Genomic DNA, 20,651 nt, shown 5'->3' with positions numbered 1-20,651 from the left:
ATATTTGTAGCTTTGCAGATTTGAAAAGGCCAACTTCTAGCCTGGGTGGGGGGCTAATGTTCAAAGGCCTGAGGTTGAGGGTTTTATTAGCGGCTAGGAGTAAGCCACCTCCTCTTTTTTTTGGCCTGTGCAGCGAGAAAATATCGTATGTATGTGTAGGGAGCTTGTTTATAATCACAGTGTCGGTGTCCTTGAGCCAGGTTTCGGTAACTGCACATATTTCAGGTTTGTGGTCGTGAAGGAGGTCATCAAGTATGTGTGTTTTTTTGGAGAGGGACTGGGCGTTAATTAGCATGAGTGATAGTGTGGTGAGACCAAGGAACTGGGTTAGTGGAGAGGTGAGGAAGGGGAGGAAGGATTTACGCTGGATGTGTGGGCTTGCATAAAAGAGGGGGGGGTGGTCTGTAGGAAGGGTATGGAATGCGGGGGATGGGGAGGGAGTTAGGTGGGGTGTAAGCCTGAGGAGGCATCGTGAGGGGGTAAAGGTGTGTTGCAGGTGAGATGGGTAAGGGGGTCACCGGAGTGAGACAAATTAGGAAAGGGGAGTGGTGAGAAGGGTGTGGGAGGGAGGATTAGGGCGCTGCAAAATCTTAGGAAACAGAATGGTGCATATGTTGTACACTGCTGCGGAGGTTAGCAGGATGCAGGAGGGTACATTACATATTTAGAATTCAAAAAAGGGCAGGATACATGATCTCAAATGGACCCCAATGGAGGGAGCACTTATCTTCCAGCGTGAGTCTTTGGAAATGATGTTGTCTGTATCTTCCGGCTGGTTCCGGCGGGGTGCTGCAGGGGTACAGAGTTGTAGACCAGAGAGTTGGGGGTACGCAATTATTAGGGTCTTGCACGATTGCTTGCTCGGAGGTGTTGGAGGTGCACTAAGGGGCGCACTAAGGGGCAGGCCCCTTAGTTCGCGCTCCTTCGTGCGCGCGGCGCCTCAGGTGGGAGTCTGACCCACTATACCCAATATAATAGGAATCTCTGGAAGCTAGTCCAGGAATTCTCAGAGATCCTGTCTGAATAATTCCAAGAGGGCTTGACCTCCATCCTGCAAAAAAGGATTGGCGGCTGGAAATCATGAGGTCAGAGCAGCCTATGATGCTTTTGAAACTGCATCTAGAGTCTCAGCAGCCGGAATTAGTGCCAGACGCTGGGCTTGGCTTAAAGCCTCTGACCTCCGCCCAGAGGTGCAGGACAAATTGGATGTCTCTCCTGCACAGGAGAAAATTTGTTTGGAGACCAGATCTAAGAAGCAGTGGCACAGCTCAAGGATCATCACGAAACTCTGCATCAACTGTCCACTGTCACCTCAGATACCCCTACTGCAACCCGAAGGGGCATGCGAAGGGACACCAGGAAACAAATATATAGGCCACACAGGTATTACCCTCCTGCATCCCGTACCCGGGCAGCCCAGCCATCTCAGAGGCAAACCTCGTCAGCACAGAACCCCTAGAACACAGCCAGCCCCCCCAGACTGGACCTGCAGCCGGATTTTGACTCCTGTCTAGAGAGCAGAGGTCACCCTCCCTTGTACCCCCCAACCTATTTTACCGGTGGGAGGCCGCCTGCGCCACTTCGCCAACAAATGGCACTCAGTCACCACTGACCGATGGGTGCTGTCTATTGTAACCCACGGTTACCATCTCAATTTCCTTACTGTGCCCCCAGACTCTTCGCCCGTCCCGGCATGGAGCCTGAGCAATCGCACAGTATTCCTCGAGGCAGAGCTCTCTACCCTACTGTAGACCAGAACCGTAGAACCGGTTCCCCGGACATGGCGAGGAAGAGGATTCTACTCTCAATACTTTCTAATCCCGAAAAAAAACTGGTGGCATTCGTCCTATCATGGACCTCCGGCCCTTAAACAAATTCCTCCGCAAGAAGTGGTTCAGAATGGTTTCCTTGGGCACCATGCTCCCGCTTCTGCAGCAAGGAGACTGGCTCTGCTCTCTAGATCTTCAGGATGCTTACGCCCATATAGCAATCTTTCCTCCTCATCGCAAATACCTGCGATTTGTAGTGGGACACAAACATTTTCAGTACAGAGTACTACCATTTGGCCTAACGTCAGCACCCCGAGTATTCACAAAGTGTTTGGCAATCGTGGCAGCACAGTTGAGACACGAAAACGTCCATGTCTACCCATATCTGGACAATTGGCTCCTCAGATGTCCATTCAGAGAAGGTGCACTTCGCTTCCTCCATCTTACCATGCAGCTCCTCCAGTTGTTGGGGTTTCTGATAAATTATCCGAAATCCCATCTAACTCCATCACGCCAGCTATCTTTCATCGGAGCAGACCTAAACACCACCATGACCAAGAGTGTTCCTCCTCAAGGACCGCACGAAGACACTATCCAATGTGGCCAGGACAATCCAACATTGTCAGATAGCCTCAGCTCGTCTGCTCCTAACCTTGCTGGGACATATGGCATCCACAGTCCACGTCACCCCAATGGCTCGTCTTGCCAAGAGAATGATGCAATAGACCCTGAAATCCCAGTGGTCTCAAGCCACTCAACATCTCTCGGAGGTCGTCCAGATAACCAACCAGCTTTGACAATCCCTGGCTTGGTGAGTCCAATTTACGCAAAGGACTAACATTCCAACCACCAGAACCTCAAATAACGTTGACCACAGATGCCTCCAACCTAGGCTGGGGAGCCCATGTCAGCGGACTGCAAACACAGGGAGTGTGGACCGAGGCAGAAGCGAACCACCAGATCAATTTTCTAGAACTCTGGGCAATATGGTATGCCCAATTTGCATTCTAGGATTGCCTATCCAACAAGGTAGTCCTGATTCAAACAGACAACCAGGTAGTCATGTGGGATCTAAACAAACAAAGTGGCACCTGCCAGGAGGCAGCGCAGAGCCGGACCTTTCATCCCCACGAATGATCCCTAGATCCCTCTGTAGCGAATAGAATTTTCCATCAGTGGGATCAGCCGGACATTGACCTCTTTTGCAAGACACCAATGATGGATGCCTTCGCTCACTCGTGGAGCATGGGTCTGCTGTAGGTGTACCCTCCTATTCCACTCAGCAAGACTCTCGTGAAGTTACATCAGGATCATAGCCCCGTATTGGCCGCAGGTCTGGTTTCCCATTCTTTGCGACCTCTCTGTCCAGCAGCTTCTTCGCCTGAGTACAGCACCAACTCTCATAACGCAGAACCAGGGCATATTACGCCATCCGAACCTCCAGTCTCTGGACAGCCTGGATGTTGAAAGGTTGATTTTACAATCCCTTGACCTTTCCACTAATGTCTCCCATGGGGTTTTTTTTTTATATATATACAGACATTCGATCTGAGATATCATATCGGTTTACATTCAGGTACTGTAGGTATTTCCCTATCCCCAGAGGGCTTACAATCTAAGTTTTGTACCTGAGGCAATGGAGGGTAAAGTGACTTGCCCAAGGGGCAACAGCGGGACTCGAACCCTGGTCTCCTGGTTCGTTGCCCACTGCTCTAACCACTAGGCTAGTCATCCTCCCATGTCCTCGTAGCTTCACGAAAGCCTTCTACTCGGAAATCTTACTGATCAAAGTGGAAGAGGTTCTTCTTGTGGTGCACGTCAAAATGTCTAGATCCCTTTTCCTGCCCCACGGCAAGGCTCCTGGACTACCTCTGGGACCTCTCGGAGTCTGGCCTCCAGACTTCCTCCATCCAGGTACACCTCAGTGCCATAGCCGCTTACCATATCGGAATAGGGAATGCCCCAATTTTGGCACAACCCCTTGTAGGGCGCTTTATGAGAGGCTTAATACAGCTGAAGCCTCCATTACGTCCCCCAATTGCGGCCTGGGACCTCAGTGTTGTGCTAGCACAGTTTGTGGCCTCCCTTTGAGGCCCTGCATTCCTGCGAGTTACGACATCTCACTTGGAAAGTTATTTTTCTAGTGGCCATAACATCCGCTCACAGAGTCAGTGAGCTACAGGCACTGGTAACTTACCCACCTTATACAAGATTTCTCCATGACAGAGTAGTGCTCCGTACTCACCCTAAATCCTTGCTAAAAGTAGTGACTGATTTCCACTTGAATCAATCCATAATACTGCCCACCTTTTTTCCTAGGCCTCACTCACACCCAGGTGAGCGGACTTTGCACTCCTTGTACTGTAAATGTGCACTTGCCTTTTATTTAGACCACACTGCAGCCCATAGGAAATCCACCCAACTCTTTGTCTCCATTGACAAAAATAGACACAGAGTTGCGGTGGGCAAGCAGACCCTGTCCACCTGGTTGGCGGACTGTATTGCGTTCTGCTACTGGCAAGCAGGTCTTCCGATAAAGGGACATGTGAAAGCACATTCAGTCAAGGCCATGGCAACGTCAGTAGCACATTTCCATTCGTTGCCCATTGCCGACATCTACAGGGCTGCAACTTGGAGTTCTCTCCATCCCTTCGCAGCTCATTACTGTCTGGACAAAACTGGCAGGCAGAACTGTGTAATCTGTTTCCAGTTTAGGAACCCAACTCATCCTGCCTACAGCCCACTGTGAATTTCAGGCTGCCCTTCATTACCATCAGCACCCCTGTTGTTGTGCCTGTTACACATTTTTGGGTGCTGGTTGGTTCACTATGTTCTCAGGCAGCCTGTAGCTCGCTATTCACCTATATGTCAGGACTACCATCCTGCTTGTCCTGGGAGAAAGCAGAGTTGCTTACCTGTAACAGGTGTTCTCCCAGGACAGCAGGATGTTAGTCCTCACGAAACCCGCCCGCCACCTCGCAGAGTTGGGTTCGCCTACGTTTTATTTTATTTTTCGCTCTTACTTTTTGCTTTAAAACAAGACTGAAGGGGGACCCCGTGTGGCCACAGGGTTGGTGGCATGCTGGGCACGCTCAATGTGTTCTAGAAACTTTGACAAAAGTGTTCTGTGACAGGGCTCCATCTGATGATGTCACCCATCTGTGAGGACTAACATCCTGCTGTCCTGGGAGAATACCTGTTACAGGTAAGCAACTATGCTTTCAAAGCAGCTGATGAATAGAACATTGAATAATTAAAAATATGTAACATTGTTTTTTTGTTTTAATTTTCCAACAATAAAATATTTCAAAACAGGTGCATCAAATAACACCCAATAATTAAAACTAAGGCTAAAAAAAATCCCTTGCTCTTCATACCTGGGAACTTTAAATTCCAGTCAACTTCAGATTGTCATGGATTAGTCAGAGATAGGAGATGTGTTCAAACTATCTCCTCTTATATATACATACTTTCTAACATATATGCTCAAGCTCACACACATTCCCGTATATTTTCTGTAACATACATGCTGACTGGCTCACAAACTGTGGCTCACACACGATCACTGTTTTAAATAGTCCTCTTGCTCATACAAATGCTCATTGGCATGTTCATTCTCTCTCACTCACATGTTCACTGGCTTGCTCACTCTTGCTCACACACATGCTCTGGAAAACACAGTAAGCCTGACTTATGCATTGCAACAATGGAAAAACAAACATCATTCCTCTTAAAACATTAATCAATAAGGTCTAGAGATATAAAACATTCATAATATTAAAACCATATTAAAAAAAAAAAAAGAATAAATATATCAAGCAGGCAACAGCCATTGAACATCTGATACTTAAAATAAGTTTTTTCAAATATTTCAAACAGCAAACACATGAAATAATACCTCAAAATTTAAAATAGGATAAATTTCCTGGTCTCCATACCTGGGATCTTTTGATTTCCAGTCACTCACAGATTGTTGTGGATTCGAGGAGGGAGCCTCACAATCTTTACCCTTCTCTCCCTCCCAAACTCACACACATGCTGTCACACACAGGCTCGCTGTCACATACACGGGCTCTTTCACTCTTATACACACACACACAATGTCTCAGGTTGTCACAGACATATACAGACACTCTGTCATACATACACAGTCTCTCACACATAAACAGGCTCTGACGCACTTTCATACACATATAGGCTCGCATGCACACACCCACACATACATGCAGGTTGTCTCATACATACACTCAGGCTTGCTCTCTCTCATACACACAAGCATACACACGCATAACTTTCAGCCCCTCCCTTTCTTCTGGCCTTCCCTTTGTCAGCTGTAGGATGGCAGCACTGTACCTCAATGCTGGAAAGGAGATGGAAGAAGGCCACTACTATCCACGACTCCTGCAAGGTGACAAAGGGGGAGGAGAGAGCCTCTGCTGCGGTCCCGCAGGCCTCTCGTCAGTCTGCAGCAGGATGGGTTCTGCCGCGGCTGTGCAGGCCTCGCGTCAGGCTGCAGCAGGATGGGCTCTGTCGTGGCTGTGCAGGCCTCGCGTCAGGCTGCAGCAGGATGGGCTCTGTCGTGGCTGTGCAGGCCTCGCGTCAGGCTGCAGCCGGATGGGCTCTGCTGCAGTTGTGCAGGCCTCGCGTCAGGCTGCAGCCAGATGGGCTCTGCTGCAGTTGTGCAGGCCTCTCAGGCTGCGGCAGGATGGGTTCTGCTGTGGCCGTGCAGGACCTCTCCTCGGGCCGTGGCATGATGAGCTCTGTCATAGCTGTGCAGGCCTCTTTTTTGACCTCGGCAGAGTGGCTGTGCTGGCCTCTTGGGCTGCGGCAGAATCTCTGCTCTGCCGTGGCCATGCAGGATTTCTCCTCTGGCCGCGGCAGTGTGGGCTCTGCTGCGGCCGTGCAGGACCTCTCCTTGGGCCGTGGCATGATGAGCTCTGCCATAGCTGTGCAGGCCTCTTTTTGGACCTCGGCGGAAGGAGCTCTGCCGTGGCTGTGCAGGCCTCTCGGGCTGTGGCAGGGTAGGTTCTGCCATGGCCATGCAGGATCTCTCCTCGGGCCGCGGCAGGGTGGGCTCTGCCATGGCCTTGCAGGACCTCTTGTCGGGCTGTGGCACCATGGGCTCTGCTGCGGCCATGCAGGACTCTTGTCGAGCCACGTCAGGATGGGCTCTGCAGTGGATCCGCAGGTTTCTCTTTGGGGCAGGAAGCTGGAAAACCATGTGATCGGAGCGACGTGCTCACCGGGGGATGCCTGATCCCCCGATAAACCAATCCGCCCCTGTGTGTATCACTGTATTCATAAAAAAATGGATGGTTTGCACAAAACAAGTGATTTAAAGTGCAGCCAGTGAGGGAGATTCATGCATTTTCTCATTTTACTGAGGATGCCGCTGTAGTGGGGTAGGGATGTAGTTGCTAAATAAGTATATTCATTAGACATGTTCTCTTATGGTACAGGTTGGTGTTCCCCCTTTGGAAAAACTTAATAACTGGGGTGGTTCTCTGTCCTTGGGACATCCCTTTGGAGCCACTGGTTGTCGACTGGTGATGGCAGCTGCTCATAGGTTAAAGAATGAGGGAGGTCAGTATGGCCTGGTGGCAGCTTGTGCAGCTGGTGGACAGGTAATATATGCCTTATTACATTTCTTTTCTATAACTGATATATGTTTTAATTTTGATGTAAATTTTAAATTCTAAGTTAAGTTGCAATATGTAAAAAAAACAACAAAAAAAAAGGTTTGTACTGGGATATGAGAGAGGGTTTACAGTTGCCATGTAGTACAAAGGATGCTATGGACTCCTTGAGGATGTATATTTCTTTGTCAAAGCAACATGATTTAATCCATATCTTTTTCTGCAGATAAACAGGCTGAATTAGCCATGCTTTCTGGGTGCGGCCCGATGCGGAACATCTCTTAGAATGTTGAAAAACGTCTTTGTGTCTCTCCTGTGTGGCTGCACGGTTGCTTCCCGTGCGATTGACTCCTCTCTCTCTCTCTCTCTCTGTTCTTTTTTTTTTTTTCCCTGCCTCGGTCACGGTTCTTACTTTATCTTCACACAAACTCAACTCTTTCTCTCACCTCACCTTCATGAGTCCCCAACGGCACTTTTAAGTGCCAAAAAAGATGTCTCCAAAGGCGCCAGGTTTCAAATTTTGTCCATGTGGTAAAATAATGTCCATCATCGATGGACATGATCAGTACTACATATGTTTGGGCCCAGATCACAGTCAACATGAATGCCGCGAATGTGGCAGAATGCCCCGAGGGCTCAACAGCAACGAGCGGCCAAGAATCGCGCTACTTAGAAATCCAGGAGAAGATACGTCAGGTTCTTATGCCCCAAGTCAAACCCATTCTTCTCTGGGCAGAGAATCCAAAAAATCTGTGCCAAAAAAGAGAGCTTCCTCTCTCAAACCTCCCAAAGGTTCTAAATCGGGAATGGTACTGCATACCAAGTGGACTCACTCCCATTCAGGCCGTGAAGCGTCAAAGCCTACCGGTGCATCGATGGACAGCCATCATTCAAAGCCAACGCATAAACCAGGTATCGAAATGCGTCGACCAACGCACAGTGTGTCTACTTCGGCGCTGAAAAAGACTCATATGTAGTTGAAACACCCCACCTCGACACATGCGTCAACTCATTTTAAAGCAAAAAACTTGACACAGACGACGCAAAAAGTTAAATCAATGCATACCAAGCAAAAATACCAGAACCAAAGTAATGTTGGACAGATCATTTCCACCCCATTAACTATAGTAAATATGGAAACCCGTGACACTTCAGATGATGGTATTCTAACGCCTCCAACGTGCCCATCATCATCCTCCTCCTCCCTTAAATGCACTAGGAGAATGGAGGAAACCAAACAAAAAGCACCCTCTCCTGCAAAAAGGAGAAAGACATCCGAAACTTCAACCAAAGGCTTGCAGGCAGCAGCCTCCCAATCAATTAACCAAATCACAGGTATACTTCAAACTTTTTTCAATACTCTAGTGTTTTCCCAAATTCCACACTCTCCAGTCCTTCCGAAGCAGAACCGGAGACCCTAATTTCTCCGCCTGATCTCCCATCCATAGACAACAATGGACAGGAATTTTCAAGCCCACTATCTAAAAGGCTGACAGGAGAACCTATTTACTCTTCCCCATCTTCACCGGAATCTCCAATAAGCATTCAGTCAGATCCTCCGGAAGAACAACCAGAACCTTCATCGCCCTGGAGGTCCTTTCGTACCCAAGGTTCATAGAAAAGGTGGGTAAAACTTTACATCTGGAGATCAAAAAACTTCTAGATCCAAGGGCAGACATACAAGGCCTGGTAAAGATTTTCGACATGCCAGCAGAACCTACCGCTTTACCTTCCCACTCAGTACTAGATGACGTAATGGATAAAGCATGGGAATCACTTTTTTCCAGATCAACAACTTCAAAAAAGACAGATCTAAAATTTAGAATGCAAAAATCTGAGCATTATGGAGCTTCTAATCTACCACATACATCCATATTGGTAGAATCTTCTATGGAAAAAAAAGCAAGATCTAGGTTATATTCAAATACCCTCCTACTAAGGATAGTAGATATATGGATGATTTTGGCAAAAAGGTGTTTCAAGGAGCAATGCGTAACGCAAAGATCCAACACCAATTTTATATTGCTCAGTATTTATATGAACGTCTGCAAAACATCAAAACTGAATCAAACTCAGATACACAAGACACCCAGAAAAAACAGGGTATACTAGACATGGAAGAAGAACTTCATCGTCTACTTCGAACGGTTTATGAGAGGTTTGATACCTCATCACAAATTTCAGCGTCCACTATAGCAGCTCAAAGAATAGCGTTGCTCAGAGCAAATGAAGTCAAGGAAGAGGACCATGACAAATTGGCGGACCTCCCATGTAGAGGAGACAACTTGTTTGGGGAGAAACTCAGACAGTAATGCAATTAAAAGAACAGAGCATAGCAGTCTCATCTCTAACAGCGCCCACTGACCAGGCTCCTCCAAGACGTAACTACCCGCCGTACCATACCAACCTAGATCACAACCAAATACAACTCAAAGTCGGGGACGAAATCGATCTCAGAAAGCAACAAAACAGCCTCAACAGACTGTTTTAAAACCACAGCAATCTTTTTGAGCCAGACGGGGTCACAGCAACATCTACCTGTGGGTGGTTGATTCCTTTCATTTTATCAGGAGTGGGGCCAATTTACATCAGACCGTTGGGTTCTCAGTATAGTAAAAAAGGGGTATCAGCTAAACTTCCATTCAAAACCAAACTTACCATGCTTAGCTGGCTTTCTTGGAAATTAGAGGAACTTCTACTTCAGGAGATATAGTTACTCCCACATCAGCATGCGATTCAAAAACTACTGCCTCACTAAAGAAATTGTGGGTTTTACTCCCAATACGTCCTCATTCCCAAGAAGAGTGGAGGTTTACGTCTGATTCTGGATCTCAGGCCTCTAAAGAAACACCTTCAGAGAGAAAAATTCAAGATGTCTTCTCTGAAAACAGTTTTACCCTTTTTACAACCCAACGATTGGATGTGTTCTCTGGACCTGAAGAAAGCATATACTCACATCCCAATGCACCCAGCTTCATGGCGTTATCTTTGTTTTCAGGTAAACTTAAACCATTTTCAGTACAAGGTCCTCCCATTTGGCTTCTCTTCGGCACCCAGGGTATTCACCAAATGCCTAATAGTAGCTGTGGCCCACCTCCGAAAACAAGACACAAAACTGTTTCCATACCTAGGCAATTGGCTGTTAGTAGCAAAAATCCCAAGTCAACTACAAAGCATCAGATTCAAATAATTACTTGTCTCGAAACTTTAGGCTTCACTGTCAATTACAAGAAATCACACCTGACCCCATCTCAAATGCTACAGTTCATAGGCGCAATTTTGAACACACACCTGTGCAAGGCCTTCCTCCCACAGGAAAGAATTTACACATTTCAAAATCTAGCCTTGACACTACAATTTCTTCCATGTCCCTCAGTTTGATAGGTCCTAACAATATTGGGACACATGGTAGCGGCCATGTATGTAGTACCCCATACTCGTCTTCACATGCTTTATTTACAGTGGGGTCTGAAAACTCAATGGAAACAGCACTGCCATCCCATGTCAAAGAAAATAAAACTGACTTAACCAATGTCATATAACTTAGAATGGTGGCTGAATCCTGGAACCTTACAGTCAGGCACCCCCTTTCGGAACCAGACTCATCAAATAGTACTGACCACGGATGCTTCCACGAAGGGTTGGGGAGCTCGTGTATTAGGCTTCAAAAGACAAGGCCTTTGGTCCCCCAGCAAAATGTTACTCCAGATCAATCTTCTGGAGCTCCGAGCAATACGATTTGCAATCAAAACTTTCTCCTGTATCCTACACAACAAAACTGTCATAGTCTACACAGACAATTGTGTAGCTATGTTCTACATAAACAAAGAAGGTGGGTCAGGTTCGCGAATTCTTTGTAAAGAAGCAGTTTTGGCAATAGAGTGGGCCCACTATTGTCTGCAAGATCAGACCAAATCTGATGCACTCATGGGAAAGAAGATATTGCATCACGCAACAAATTCATAAACTGTCCACCCTTCACAAGGATACAAAAAAAAAAAAAAGGGAAAGAAATAAAAGTGACAAATGTATTTCTTGCTTAGAGAGTATCCTATGCTTCAAATTCTGGCTAGGGATTCCCAGAAAGCATGGCTATTTCAGCCTGCTTATCTTCGGGGAAAAAAGCAAGTTTGCTTGCCATAAACGGCGTTTTCCATGGATAGCAAGATGAATTAGCCATGCTTACCCACCCACCTCCCTGGACAGTTTTTTGTTTTTTTTTTTACTATTAATCCTATCTCTGTTACTTCTCTAAATGCTCCTGTGTACCTTTGCTATATTACAAACTGAGAGAGAGGAGTCAACCGAGCGGGAAGCAACCGCGCAGCTGCAAAGGAGCGAGACAAGGACAAAGTTTTTCAACATTCTAAGAGAAATTCCGCACCGGGCCACCAGGGGCCACACCCAGAAAGCATGGCTAATTCATCCTGCTATCCACAGAAAACACCGTTTACGGTAAGCAAACTTGCTTTTTAGGGGAAGGGCTAAGGATGAAAAATTCCCCTTTTATTCTCAAAATCATGCCCAGACTTAAACTAGGATTCTACTCATTAAAAATGCAATATGCCACACTCCTTTTTAAACCAGGATACTTGCCCATTACAATACAGTGATTCAGTACTACATACCCTAGATAGACTTAGACCAGCATCCTTATTGATCCACACAGCAATATACAGTATTGTGCTTCTGCCACTGACATATGGATCATGGCCACTGCTTCCTCTCATCCAGCCACCTCTGTTCTCCCTGAGAACATGTCGTCATAGTTGCTGTTGTCACATCACACCTTTTCTTCTCTTCTGTTCCTTCTCCTCTCAGCTGGGTATATCATTCCCAATCCTGTGTTTGCAAGGCAACTCTCACCCTGTCTGTGTCAAATCATTGCTCCTCCAATCGTATCTTTATCCTGTTTTGCTTCCCTCTTCTTTCCCTTTCTCATGCTCCTCATGGAATGCCCACTGTATTTGTAATAAGCTAACCCACATTCATAGCCTCTTTATCTCTCATCCTCTGTCTCCTCACTTTGACTTAAGACTTGGGTTCTCCCTAAGCCCTCTGCCTCAGTTGCTGTTCTCTGTCATAGAGATTTACCCTTTCTCCCATACACCTCTCTCAATTGGTCATTGGGGGGGCGGGGGGCAGTGTCTAGCTGCTACTGTCCCTGTCTTGTCGGTTTCAACAACTTCTTCCATCTCCGTTCCTCTTCTATTCATCTAGCTGCTACTGTCCCTCTCTTGTCTGTGTCAACAACTTCTTCCATCTCGGTTCCTCTTCTTTTCATCCTTTTGAGGGCTACTCTATCCTCCTAATCACCATACTATCTCTCTGGGTAGCTATCGTTTATTGACCCTCTAATAAGTCCCCCTCTTCCTTTCTCATTGACTAACTCCTGGTTTTCCTTCTTCCTTGAGCCACCTTCCCCATCTCTCATTCTTTGGGACTAACCTCCACACTAATTACCTCAAAACTTCTTGTTTTAAACCCTCAATTGACCTCCAACTAGGCTCTTCTGCTTCTACTCACCAGTATGACCTCTGCCTTGACTTAGTTCTTTCTTCCAACTGTTTTCTTTCAAACTTAATCTGTTTTTCCCTTCTATGACCATTATCTGATAACTTTCACACTTCAACCACTTCTTCCCTCTCCACTTGCTCATCCAGTCACCATCAGTCACTTAAGAATCTCTAGGCTATTGAGCATTGCATCCTTTCCACTACTGACCATCTTTCCTCTCCTCCACTACATTGCTAAATTGTTAAAGACATAAGTCTTTTCAGAGCCGCAGTCACTCTTCCACTCGCAGTGCAACATTGTCTGCCTTCTCAAATAAAGGCTTGAGTCTAAGCTCTTCGAAGATTTCCCTATAAGCATATGAGACTGAGGTCTCAGGGTGGCGTAGCGGGGGCTGATCTGCGTCAAGGAAAAGGCACATTCATTCAGTTGATCCCTTGGCAATGAAGAAAAATAGAGTACTGGGATGCATCGTTGTACCGGCACCACAATCATGCACTGCATTACCCCCCTTGACGCTCGGAGCATCAGTGCAATCAGGACACAATTCATTGTGGTTGATGCATCCTCTGTGTCTGTGTCTCTATGCAGTCCGCTTCACCTTCCTCAACACCTTTTGACACAGCAAACTTCAGGCACTGATCCACTAGTCTCAGTAAGTGTACTTCTTCATAACATAGCAGTACTTTGTACTCATCTGAAGTTTCTTCTGAAGGGTGTCTCGGCTTTTCATATTAATTGATTGTGTTGCCCACCTTTTTTCTGAAACGTCATACACATGAAGGAGAAAAGAGGAAAACTGAGCCATATCGCCAAACGTTTTGTCTTATTTGACCCTAATAGACTGGTTGTAGCAGTCGCGAAGTGTACCTTATCAAATTGGATTGTAGATTATATTCATTATTGTTATATGCTCACAGACCTCAGTACAAGTCATCAGGTGCAAGCAATGGCCTCTTCGGTTGTTCACCTTCAAGTGGTGCTACTTGATGTTTGCAAAGCTGCTGCGTGGTCATCAATGCATATGTTTATATTCCACTACTGTCTGGACAATCTCTCCAGGAATGACAGTAGATTTGAACAGGCAGTCTTGCATAATCATTTTTCCACATAGTCAACTCTCCACAGTGGGGGGGTCAGAGTTGCTTGTTAGTAGATGCTTAGCTGAAGCCCTCAGCATGGGACTCCCCACCTGTTATGGCTAATTCAGCCTGTTTATTGATGATAAAAGCCAGTTTGCATATCATAAAATGTGTTTTCCATAGATATAGGATGAGCTAGCAATGGTCAAAGCTGTATACCCTGGAGGAAAGGAGGAACAGGGGTGATATGATAATCTTTCAGGTACTTGAAAGGTTTTAATGAGCCAAAGTCAACGACAAACATTTTCCGTTGGAAAAAAAATCATCAGAACCAGGGGTCATGATTTAAAACTCCAAGGAGGAAGACTCAGAACCAGTGTCAGGAAGTATTTCTTCCCAGAGAAGGTGGTGGATGCCTGGAACACCCTTCTGGAGGAAGTGGTGAGGACCAAAACTGTGAAGGATTTCAAAAGGGCATGGGATAAACACTGTGGATCCATAAAGTCTAGAGGATGTGAATGAAATGAAGACAAGACGCATGGGGGTGACTTACGGGAATGACGGCTACTACCCTTATTCAATGAAAATACACACGGTTAATGCGACTCCAACGTTGCTCTATGCTTCAATGGCAAGAGGAAATGAGGGACAAAGGATTTCCATTCACAAATAATCGTGGGAGTAGCTTGCTTATTACGGCGGTTACTACCCCCAAACCAAATTAGCCTGATACTTCACTTTCAATACATATCCAAGCAGATCTCTGCTTCAATGGCAGAGGGAAATGAAGAAAAGAGGATTCATATTCAACCAACAAGGACTAAATTGCACAGGCTGGAAAAACAAGTATGGGAGTAGCTTGCTTGTTACGGTGGTTACTACCCTGAACCAATCAAGCCTGTTACTTCACTTTAAATACATATACAGTGCAGCTCACTGCTTCAGTGGCAGGGGGAATGAAGAAAAGAGGAATTATATTCAGACAGCAACCAACAAGGACTAAATTGCACAGGCTAGGCAAACAAATAAGCGTGGGAGTAGCTTGCTTATTGTGGTGGTTACTACTCCTAAACATTTAGGCTTGATACTTCACATTGATGCAGCTCCAGCACTGCTCTCTACATCAATTGGCGGGGATAGAAGGAAATTAAAACCAAAAAGTTACCAATAAGGGCCCTGATCTCAGCAGTCAGAGTAACAGATAAGTATGAGAAAGATAAGTATGAGAAAAATAAGTATGAAAGTTTGTTGGGCAGACTGGATGGGCCATTTGGTCATCTTCAGCCATCATTTCTATGTTCTATGTAAAGCTCTACTAGCTAGGAGAGATGAGTCTGTTCGGTTCTGCTGAATGATGTCACCCATATGTTAATACTAATTCATCCTGCTATCTATGGAAAACACCATTTACGGTAGGCAAACTTGCTTTCTTTATAACATCACCAAAATCTATTTCTTCCTTTCTGAACACACTTCCAAAACTCTTATCGAAACCATCATTGCCTCCTGCTTAGATTAGTGAAATCTGCCCCTCATTGTTCTCCTACTGAACCATCTCTTTCCACATTATATCCAAAATTATTTTGCCAGTGTTGCTACACCTATAACCATCCCTCTTTTCAAATCACTATATTGGTCTTCCTATCAACTTCTGCATATAGTTCAAGCTTCTCCTCACTTGCAAGCATATTTATTCTGTAGGACCTCATTACCTCCCTTATCTCCCTTCACTCACATTCAGGCCGATACAGTAAGGATGCGTAAGAAACAGTGCGGCAGTGCATGGCGCACACTCGTTTGCCGCGCACACATCTTGGTTCATAAGCCGCTCGATTCAGTATTCAAATTAGACGCAAATCCAAGTGGCGTCCAAAGCACGTCAATGAAGCAGTAGGCGTTCGCAGTCCATTTTACTGTATAGAGCGGTATGCACGCCTATACAGTATCCAGGGTGCGCTGGTACCTGTCATTTCAAATGTCATTTCACCAGGTAAGTGGATGGTTCTTTTCTACAGACCCTGCTGCCTTGAGCGCCTGGCCAGATGTCCAAGCCGTGACCTTGGACGTCTGATCATGGACGCCCGGATACAGGCGCGAAGGTCCATGAACGGACGCTGCCTTGAGCGCCCAGCCGGATGTCCAAGCCGTGACCTTGGACGTCCAGCCGGGCACACAATGCAGCGCGGCCTCCGATCATGGACGCCCGGATACAGGCGGGAAGGTCCATGAACAGACGCCGCGACCTTGGACATCCGAGGTCGCGGCTTCCGTTCATGGACGTTCCTGTCTCTTTCCGGACGTCCATGACTGAAATGCCCCGCTGCCTGTACAGGGGTCTGTGCTTCTGCTTGTCTGGTCCATTTTACCGTAGTATTCCATGTGCTCCTCTTCTGTCTTGGTTGAGTTTTCCTTTTGTATTCCATGTGATCCTCTTCCGTTCTGTAGATTTTCTCTTGTATTCTATGATCTCTTCTGTTTTGGTTCAGTTTCCCTTTGTATTCCATGTGCTCCTCTTCCGTTCTGTAGATTTTCTCTTGTATTCTATGTTCTCCTCTTCTGTTGGTTTGATTTTCCCTTTTTCCATGTGCTCCTCTTCCAGTCTGTAGATAGTGAATTCCACTTATTGGGTATGTTACTCTTATCTATGCTTTTCTGTGGCCAACTCCAAATTCTGTACTTCCTGCCTTGCCGCTCTGTATGCCTAAAATAGATCTCCTGAGTTGGCCTATCATTCTCCCCTTCAAACTTTATTCATAAGCAGCTTAAACAACCGCCCCCCCCCCCCCCTCCTTATTGGAACTGTTTTTAAATATTAACCCTTGGTTCTCCTGATTACACTTGGTTGGTCTTAACCATTTCCATAATAAATGAAATTCCCTAAGTCTTTTATTTGACCTGTTTGTCTTGAATAGATTGTAAGCTCTATTGAGAAAGGGACTGTCGTGTATTTAAACAGTGCTGCATACGTCTAGTAGTGCTAGAGAAATGATTAGTAGTAGCCTGTTTAGTGTGATAGACAGGATTATGCGTAATCCTGTCTGAGACAGTGGCTTATGGTAGACTGGAAAAGAGATGCATACTGCTGTTGTTCAAGCATTTCCTTAGATTGATTTTAAACTATCAGGCCGTTATAGTAAAGTGTGCTCGGTCAAAGGCACTGTTTAACACACGATTGGACATGCGTTTTTGACACGTGTTCACTACCCCTTATACTGTAGGGAGTTTAGCGCTTAGAAAATGCGTGTCTAAACACCCCCCCCCCCCCCCCCCCCGAAACTAATAGCGCTCATCACATGCAAATGCATGTTGATGAGGCTATTACTTATAAACCCGGGATACAGAAAAAAAAATGTGGAGCCAAGCCCAATAAATACTGCTTTTCTGAACACCTTCCGACTTAATATCTTAGCGATATGAAGTCTGAAGAAACAAAATTGTTAAAATTGTCAGGTTAGGAAAACAGATGCTCAGTTTCAGCGGTGTCCGTTTTCCTAACCTATGGCTGTCAGCAGGCTCAGAAAACCAGTGCTCGTAAAATTGAGCATTGGTTTCCTAAACCCGCTGACAACCACCTCTCCTGGGTTTCTGCTAATAAGGAGGCGCTAGGGACACGCTATTGTCCGTAGCGCCTCCTTTTTAGCATGACCCCTCATTTAAATACAGGATCGCGCACCCATGAGAGGTGGCTCTGGGCACTCGGGAGAGCGGGTGCTCAACACGGAGTGCCCATTCTCCCATGCTTCTTATTGTATTGGCCTGTATGAGAATAACTCTTAGTTTAGCTTAGGAGCGAGAGTGTAAATCATTGTCTTCTTTGCAAAGCAGTTGGTACCATTTTTGAAAATTTTTAGTGTTTTATTTTTTCTGTTACCTTTTGTACACTGTGTGAGATAACATTTTATTTATGAATAAATTAACTTTGCTTCAGGCTAGACCTCTGGTTTGACTCCTATAGTATAGGAGACCTGAATTCAAGTCTCCTGTGTGGTAGAGTTTGGATGTGTTTTAGAGATAATAAACTTAGTCTCCAAGAGGGAGGGAAAGATGGCTGCGACTCCTGCTGGCAAAGGGAGAAGTCCCATTTAAGTCCATGACCAGTTTATTCCCCCATCACAGATGACTGTGTTTATTAAGGGAGAAAATCCTTTTTAAAAATGCTCCTTTTCCTTTATTTTCCAGGGTCATGGAATGATTATAGAGCTTTACCCTCAATAACAAGATAAAGAACTGATGGAAGAACAGACCTGTCCTGATCCCTAAGCCATTCCATTCCAATGCACTAATAAATATTCAGAATGGAAAATTTCTAGCTTGTAAATACCATTTAGTAGCTTTACCAGTGATTTACAATAAAATAAGTTTGTACTGGAATAATTCAGTTGATGTGGCTCATTGATGTGTTGGGGAACTTGTAATTTAACCAAATCCTAAGTATATTCTAAGAAGCATGTGGGTTTTAGAAACCTTGTGCATCATAGCAGTTTGAGGGAGGCAAATTCTAAAGTAACTTTGTAGTATTTTCTGAATCTAGAGCCTTAGGTTTGTAGGGTAAGCTGTGATCCTACTTGTGAGTTGCCTGCACAAGCACAGTTTCCCAACCATTAAACTTTTTCCTTAGAGAAATGCAGGGCATAAGCATGAAATGGGTTAAACATGCTATCGCCATTTATGTGCCTTAATAAACATAAAAACATGCTGACTGTTTTTGTTCTTTTCTTTCTTGTTGAAGCTTCTGTTCATTTATATGATTCGTTTAAATTGGCAGTTGTTGACATGCCATGATTATTGATCATTTTTGTTATTTTATCCTTAGCCTACTTCCTACAAAAAGAAAATTCTGGGAATCTTTATAACAAGGTGTAGAAAGTATTGTCAATATTTTTAAAAAATTACATAGTATGCACTTTTTTGAAGCTGAGAAAAGAAAATCGGAAAAGAAGAGCGATGTTATGTATTGATTAAAGCTTATATAAATAAAAACAGCTAAGACAAATTTAACCAGTATGATTCAAGATATTCTAAGGACAAGCAGGATGGTAGTCTTCACACATGGGTGACATCAGATGGAGCCTGGCATGGAAAACCTTTGTCAAAGTTTCTAGAACCTTTGACTGACACACTGAGCATACCACTATCCACACAGGGTTCCTCTCCACTCTCTCTTTTTCCGCGAAGCTGAAGCTGTGAAGCTTGTGCTTTTTTTTTTTTTTTGCTGTGGAAAACAATTTTTCTCTTTTTCCCAAGTCCCATCGGGTCCCTCTGCATTTTTACAGGGTTTTTGCCTTTCGGTATCAGTAAGTTTCCCTGGTAGTCTGCAGTCAATTACCAATGGAGTCTCCTCCCGGTGGCCACAGGGCATCGACCATGCACCGTGGTTTTTTCCCTTGACGTCATCCTCTTTCTGCCATTGCCCCTATTGCCCCCGGACCGTGTCCATCACAGACCCCCACAAGGTCTGTGTCCTGTGCCTGGGGGCATTGAATGATGTCCGTGGCTGTGATCTTTGTGTCCAAATGACCCCCCAAGGGTCGTCAGGCACACCTGGATAAAATGGAGAAACTATTCGACGCCAAGAAATCAGCCATCAACATTTGCATCCAGGAATTTGACACTGCAGAGTAAGGAGATCTTGGTCACGACCCCCTTGGTTTCCCCTCCGCTTCCGGGGACCAGCCGAGATTGATATCCTTACTTTCCAGATCAGGTTCCTCTCCATCTCCCTCGGCTACGAGGAAGGACTGGGTTGAACACCGGGAAAAGCCCAGGAAGCACAGTCACCGGTCTTCATCATCGAAGTCGGACCACAGAGAAGGCACCGACATCGTCCGTGCCTCCCCCGAAGCGGTCCTGTGTTGAGGATGTTGTACCCCTCCTACAACCTGAGGAACCTCGACGATCCCCACTGATACCGGTGAAGGGTTCGGTCGTCCCTCGTGGTTCCGGGAGCGATCAGATTCCACTGCCTTCTCCTCTTCAAGTCGTCCTGTCCTTGGCAGCCTTTGAGGAGGAGTTGGAGAGATGTGTGCAGCTGGCAGTCCACTGGGCCCGCCGTAGAGGCAGACTGTATTGGTGCTTGCGCCTCTGGTGTGGCTGGACCTGCTGATCGGTATCTTACAGACGCAGCCAGCCCTGGTGCCCCAAGTCCATTCACCGCTGCCTCCACCGGTGCCAATCCCAGTGAGTGATTCTTCGGATGAGGAAGGTCCATCAGGGTCAATGGTGCCTAGACCGGCCATCGATGCCGATGCACCACCGGATTCCACCAGTGCCTTCGGTGCCTACACCGGTCCCACCAGTGCTCTCCTTGGACCAATGGGTTCTATCCATTGTACGGCAGGGGTACAGGTTGCGTTTCCAATAAACTGCTCCACATTCTCCTTCGTGTCTTCGGTGGAGATATTCAGATACTTCGATTAGAGCTGTCCGCCCTTTTAATGGAATGAGTAGTCAAACCAGTACCACCAGACTAGCAGGGCAAAAGATTCTACTCCAGGTATTTCCTGATTCCCAAGGAAACTGGTGGCTTTCGCCCCATACTGGATCTGAGGGTATTAAACCGTTTTTTTTGTTAGAGAAAAATTTAACATATTCTTATCAGGAACCCTGATCCCTTTCCTCAGAGCTGGGGACTGGCTCTGCTCCCTTATTCT

At 45.9% G+C, this 20,651-nt stretch overlaps 1 protein-coding gene across 1 annotated transcript in view; it reads left to right on the top strand.

Annotated features, from left to right (window-relative positions):
* HADHB (hydroxyacyl-CoA dehydrogenase trifunctional multienzyme complex subunit beta) overlaps window positions 1-18,700 on the top strand; it is a 268,881-nt gene extending 250,181 nt beyond the window's left edge. Inside the window, exons 16-17 of the mRNA XM_029596902.1 lie at window positions 7,229-7,393; window positions 18,181-18,700. Coding sequence (XP_029452762.1) covers window positions 7,229-7,393; window positions 18,181-18,216 — 201 coding nt within the window. The 3' untranslated portion in view covers window positions 18,217-18,700. The remainder of the gene's footprint in view (window positions 1-7,228; window positions 7,394-18,180) is intronic.
* The last annotated feature ends 1,951 nt before the right edge of the window (window positions 18,701-20,651 follow it).

The sequence above is a fragment of the Rhinatrema bivittatum genome, chromosome 3 (assembly GCF_901001135.1).
Source record: "Rhinatrema bivittatum chromosome 3, aRhiBiv1.1, whole genome shotgun sequence".
Taxonomy (NCBI): domain Eukaryota; kingdom Metazoa; phylum Chordata; class Amphibia; order Gymnophiona; family Rhinatrematidae; genus Rhinatrema; species Rhinatrema bivittatum.
The sequence above is the reverse complement of the archived record's forward strand: the minus strand, read 5'-3'. Positions and strand labels throughout refer to the sequence as shown.